At 44.5% G+C, this 5,453-nt stretch overlaps 1 protein-coding gene across 1 annotated transcript; it reads left to right on the top strand.

Annotated features, from left to right (window-relative positions):
• Nucleotides 1-450: 450 nt before the first annotated feature.
• LOC311298511 (uncharacterized protein) lies at nt 451-2,119 on the top strand. The gene is made up of 2 exons (XM_084421511.1): nt 451-615; nt 883-2,119. Exons 1-2 carry the CDS (start codon nt 519-521, stop codon nt 2,019-2,021), a joined length of 1,236 nt encoding a protein of 411 aa, XP_084277637.1. The 5' UTR covers nt 451-518; the 3' UTR covers nt 2,022-2,119.
• The last annotated feature ends 3,334 nt before the right edge of the window (nt 2,120-5,453 follow it).

The following is a 5,453-nucleotide window of genomic DNA, read 5'->3' as shown; positions in this document are numbered from 1 at the left end:
TGAGGCTGAAGCAAACTATTACAGCACTTCCTGGTCTCCCCTAATGATCCTCTTGAATCCTCTTCTGTAGTGCCTGGTCAGTGTCCGGCGACGCTGACGGTCGTGCCCTCCCGACGAGGATGCACTTCTGATAGAGACTGCTCTGGAGGACACAAATGCTGTCAATTTCCCTGTGGGTCCGCGTGTGTGCCACCTGTTTTCAGTGAGTTTTAATTATTGATGCATGCTATACGTCTTGCAGAAAAAAACCCTGAAAAAATGTTTTCACTCAGGAATTGCTAGTAAGTTTCACAAATAACTGCAAAGAAACCGCAAGTAACACATTGAACTAAACGTGAAACTATGAAGTAGATGGACTGAATATTCCGGTAAATCCTCCTACGATTTTTTTTTTTTTTTTTTTTTTCTCTTTCATACAGCGTATGAGACATTCAGTATTCAGTGATGTGGTTTCTCTGTCATGTGTCTCTATAACAGCAAAGCCAGGGGAGTGTCCAAGTACAAATTTTGGAGCAGGAATGTGTGCAGAGTTGTGTTCCTATGACAGTGACTGTCCGAACAATGAGAAATGCTGCTGCAATGGATGTGGACATCAGTGTATGGATCCATTTGCAGGTATTTGTTGTTATATTAATGTTTGGGTCAGCTTCCTCATTTCAGTTTGTCTTGTTTTATAATTAATCGTTCTCAATGTAAAAATTATTTAGCCAATAGCACGGTTTAAAGTACAGGATGGCTTTACAAAATTAATACGAAAAATTATTAATACGATCATGATTAATAATTAAGAGGAGTAAAACTTGGTATTTGGGTTTTGTGCTGTATCTGAGACTGAATGCCTCTAAACAGACTGACTAAAGTTGACTATCTGGATCCCTCCAGGGAAGCCTGCAGCCGAACCCCGGAAGCCTCCAGGGAAGCCTGCAGCCGAACCACCAGGAAAGCCTCCAGGAAAGCCTGCAGCCGAACCACCAGGAGAACCACCAGGAAAGCCTCCAGGAAAGCCTGCAGCCGAACCACCAGGAAAGCCTCCAGGGAAGCCTGCAGCCGAACCACCAGGAAAGCCTCCAGGGAAGCCTGCAGCCGAACCACCAGGAAAGCCTCCAGGAAAGCCTGCAGCCGAACCTCCAGAGCCTTCTAACGAACTACCGGAGCTTTCTACAGAACTGCCTGAGCCTTCTGCTGAACTGCCTGAGCTGGAGCCTTCTACCGAACCTCCAGAGCCTTCAGACGAACTGCCAGTGACGCTTGCAGCCGAACCCCCGAAGCCTCCAGGAAAGCCTGCAGCCGAACCACCAGGAAAGCCTCCAGGAAAGCCTGCAGCCGAACCACCAGGAAAGCCTCCAGGAAAGCCTGCAGCCGAACCACCAGGAAAGCCTCCAGGAAAGCCTGCAGCCGAACCACCAGGAAAGCCTCCAGGAAAGCCTGCAGCCGAACCACCAGGAAAACCACCAGGAAAACCTCCAGGAAAGCCTGCAGCCGAACCACCAGGAAAGCCTCCAGGAAAGCCTGCAGCCGAACCACCAGGAAAGCCACCAGGAAAGCCTCCAGGGAAGCCTGCAGCCGAACCACCAGGAAAGCCTCCAGGGAAGCCTGCAGCTGAACCTCCAGGAAAGCCTGCAGCCGAACCTCCAGAGCCTTCTAACGAACTACCGGAGCCTTCTACAGAACTGCCTGAGCTGGAGCCTTCTACCGAACCTCCGGAGCCTTCAGACGAACTGCCAGTGACGCCTGCAGCCAAACCCCCGAAGCCTCCAATGAAGCCTGCAGCCGAACCCCCGAAGCCTCCGGTGAAGCCTGCAGCTGAATCCCCGAAGCCTCCTGTGAAGCCTGCAGCCGAACCCCCGAAGCCTCCAGGAAAGCCTGAAGCCAAACCACCAGGAAAGCCTCCAGGAAAGCCTGCAGCCGAACCTCCAAAGCCTCCAGGAAAGCCTGCAGCCGAACCACCAGGAAAGCCTCCAGGAAAGCCTGCAGCCGAACCGCCAACTTACCCTTATGGGCAATGTCCTGGCCATAAGTAATGTGGCTGTGCATGCAGTTAACTGTGCTGATTTAACCATTGGATGTATGGTGTGTTTTCCCTGTTTATCACCAAATAAATCTCACACTTGTAAGACCATTTTCCTCTTTTTTTTTTTTTTTTTTTTTTTTTTAAGTGGGAAAACAAGGAATTTGATTTTGTATTCCAGTGTTAGTTTGGCTGTTCTCTCTCATAATGGCTCATTGGAATCAATGCATGAAATCCCACCCTCCAAAGCCTCGCCGCCTTCAAAACGCTTGAACACACAGCAGAGTCTGTAAAGTGTCACAAGATGAAAGACTGCACTAAATTGCCTCATGTCTACAATGCATAATATTACAGTGATAATGAATGTAAACAACTTGCAGTGCTCTAGTTGTACCACCTGACTGATGCAGATTCATTTCGCTGTTGACATGGAAACGTCTGAATCAAAATGCCATGATTGGATGAAGAATTCTATTATTGATTGCTATAGGATGTGAAGTTTCAACCAGTATTGCCTATTGACTAATAGTCTTCTGCATTCTGAAGCATTTTAGTGAAATTGTGTCTTCTAGTGGTCATTTTAGGAAGTTGCAACTTCAAGCCTATTAACAGATGATCCCTTTAGTTACCTGCGACCAAATGAGTTCTGAATGCCTGTAATGCCGAGTTCACACTGCACAATTTTCAGAGTAGTCGGGTCACTGTTCTTTTCACACCGCACGACTATCTGGGGTAACGTTCAGTTGCTGCTGTGTGCACACTGCACCGATGACAGTTTCACACTGGAGTGGCTCAGTGGTTCATGTAGGTTGTCTACAAACCGGAAGGTTGGTGGTTCAATCCCCGGTTCCACCTGTCGAGGTGTCCATGAGCAAGACACCTAACCCCAGCTGCTCCTGACGAGCTGGATGGCGCCTTGCATGGCTGATACCGCCGTCGGTGTATGAATGGGTAAATGTGAGGCAATATGTAAAGCGTAGATGGCCAAGCCATAATGCCAGAATAAAGAGATGTCAAAGGTTCGTCCATTGACTACAATAAAGCATGAATGGTTCTCCTCACCAGACATTAGTCATAGACTGTAAATGGGCAATAACATATTTGATTAGCATCTTATCAGCCTTCTCTAAAAAACTCCCCTGACATCATCTTAGAAAATGTATATACAATTCATAGATTTAGAGATATCATCCTCAGATTTGAAATGAAGCATGACCACACCAGTGGCTACACTGTGGTTGTGGTTATAAGTTGTTATACTGCATTCACATAATATGTTTATACATTTAATACATACACTCTTAATATATATATATTTGTTTTTATGTTTCAGCTTTTATATCTCAATATTAATAAGAGTCTGATTAATTCTGAGTCTTGAACTGTAAACTGTCAAGAGTTGGCTTTCTAAATATATGTTGGTTATGTGTCTATTCAGAATGACTTTTTATTTTGGGTATGTAATGTATGCCCCACTTGCCAAAATTGGGTCTGTCTGGTAAGGGGTTAATGCCACAAACTTTAAGCTGAGGATAACATAACTCTAAGGCTAGCTCAGTCGGTAGAGCATCAGACTTTTAATCTGAGGGTTCAGGGTTCAAGTCCCTGCTTGGGTCTTGAAATCCATTGGGGTCTCCCCGTTCAGGTTCGAACCCTGCCGACTACGTGGCTCTTTGTTTGTTTCCGGCAGGAACTGTAACATCCAGGATCTTTGTACGAGCTGCATTTTTTTCCTCTAACATGGAAAACTGGGCAACCCACATCTCTTTTCAAGCCTGAAGTGAGCAGGTTTTTGTGTAGGTGAAGACATCGTTGAACTCCTTTTTGCCAACACAATATGTTAGCTGAGTGCATCCTCTGCTGCTCACATCCACATTGATGGTTGGCCCTGGTGTCCTCTGCTGCTCACTTCCAGAAAAGAAAATAGCATGTGACTCATTACCACTATCACTGATTCACTTTCAAGAGTAGTCGTGACCGAGAAGTTAAGGCGATGGCCTTGAAAACCATTGGGGTCTCCCCGCGCAGGTTCCAACCCTGCTGACTACGTGGCTCCTTGTCATTTTGTCTGATTGCGACAGGAGTTGTGACATCCAGGATCTTTGTACAAGCTGCTTTTTTTTCTAACAAGGAAATTGGGCTCTTTTCAAGCCTGAAGTGGGCATCGTTTCAAAAGGCCCAGATCATCACTCTTTCAATGTCAGTGTTCCTAGCTTTGGAAGGAGCAACCTATCTCTCTCGTCCCTTTATAAATTGTGGTCTTCATCCTTTAATGCCACAAACTTTAAGCTGACAAAGCATGAACACTTTAAGGAGAAAGTGCTGTTATATCCCAAGGGTGGCTGTTCCCTGGCAAAAGCCCGGTTAGCTCCAATGGTAGAGCATCATACTTTTAATCTGAGGGTCCAGGGTTCAAGTCCCTGTTCGGGTGAAGGTTTGTTGCAGACCTCCCCTAATCTCTTGCTGTGCTCTTCCCAACCTTTGAGGGAGATGGTCTTCCTCTTCAAGATAAGATGTAATGCTTGGTTACTAGCAGTGTTGGGGAGTAACGGAATACATGTACCGGCATTACGTATTCAGAATACAAATTATGAGTAACTGTATTCCGTTACAGTTACAATTTAAATAGTTGGTATTTAGAATACAGTTACATCGTTGAAATCAATTTATTACATGACGATACTTCTCTGTTTCACGAGTTTATTCACTCTCTAAATAAATTAAGGCAACTCCATGCATTTCCCAGAAGCCCCAATATGAAAACGAAAAAAATGTGTGGTTTGCGTGATCAGTCACAATGGAGTCGGAAGAGGAGCAGCGGGAGCTAGAGGTAGAGATGGAGCCGAAACAACAGAGCCAGGGCAAGAATACGTTTCTATCTTGGAAATTCACATTCACATTAGCATTTCACAAGAGAACGAAATATAACTGCAGTGCAACCTCTGCTTGCCAGCAACCAACCTCCTTTCAGCGTCCAAAGACTCCACCTCCAACCTGAAGAAGCATCTTAAAGTAATTTTTTTTCAAATACGTAGACCTACACCACAAAACTAGTTGAAGATAATTTTTTTTAATCGGTCAATTCCAGCGTTATGGACGTGAAATTTGCAGTCAAAACTTGAAATATAAATTCTCAGAAAATGAATTAATAACAATAGTGAAACGTCCGTCTATCCATACTCCCTTAATAAAGGAGTCCAGACATTAGAAAAATATCGGTTTACATGCGTTTTATATTTAATATGAGGGAATAAAAAAATCTTTAACTTTTAGGTGGCAACATTTTTTTTGTTTTTTTGTAATTCTGTGAATTACACTGCGCAAACCAAAAGTAATACTACTCACCGGATGAAGAAGGGTAGGCTCTCCACAGAACATAAAATATTCATGTTATTTAATTTTTCGTATTCGCATTCATGAGGAAAAAAACAATGGTCGTGACAGT

Source organism: Rutilus rutilus (genome assembly GCF_951802725.1).
Source record: "Rutilus rutilus genome assembly, chromosome: 10".
NCBI lineage: Eukaryota > Metazoa > Chordata > Actinopteri > Cypriniformes > Leuciscidae > Rutilus > Rutilus rutilus.
The sequence above is the reverse complement of the archived record's forward strand: the minus strand, read 5'-3'. Positions and strand labels throughout refer to the sequence as shown.

Excerpts from the sequence above, each read along its gene's own strand:
- LOC311298511 (XM_084421511.1), top strand. The coding sequence starts at position 519 with ATGTGTGCAGAGTTGTGTTCCTATGACAGTGACTGTCCGAACAATGAG. Across the intron at positions 616-882 it reads GTGTATGGATCCATTTGCAG|GGAAGCCTGCAGCCGAACCC; the intron begins GTATTTGTTGTT and ends GGATCCCTCCAG.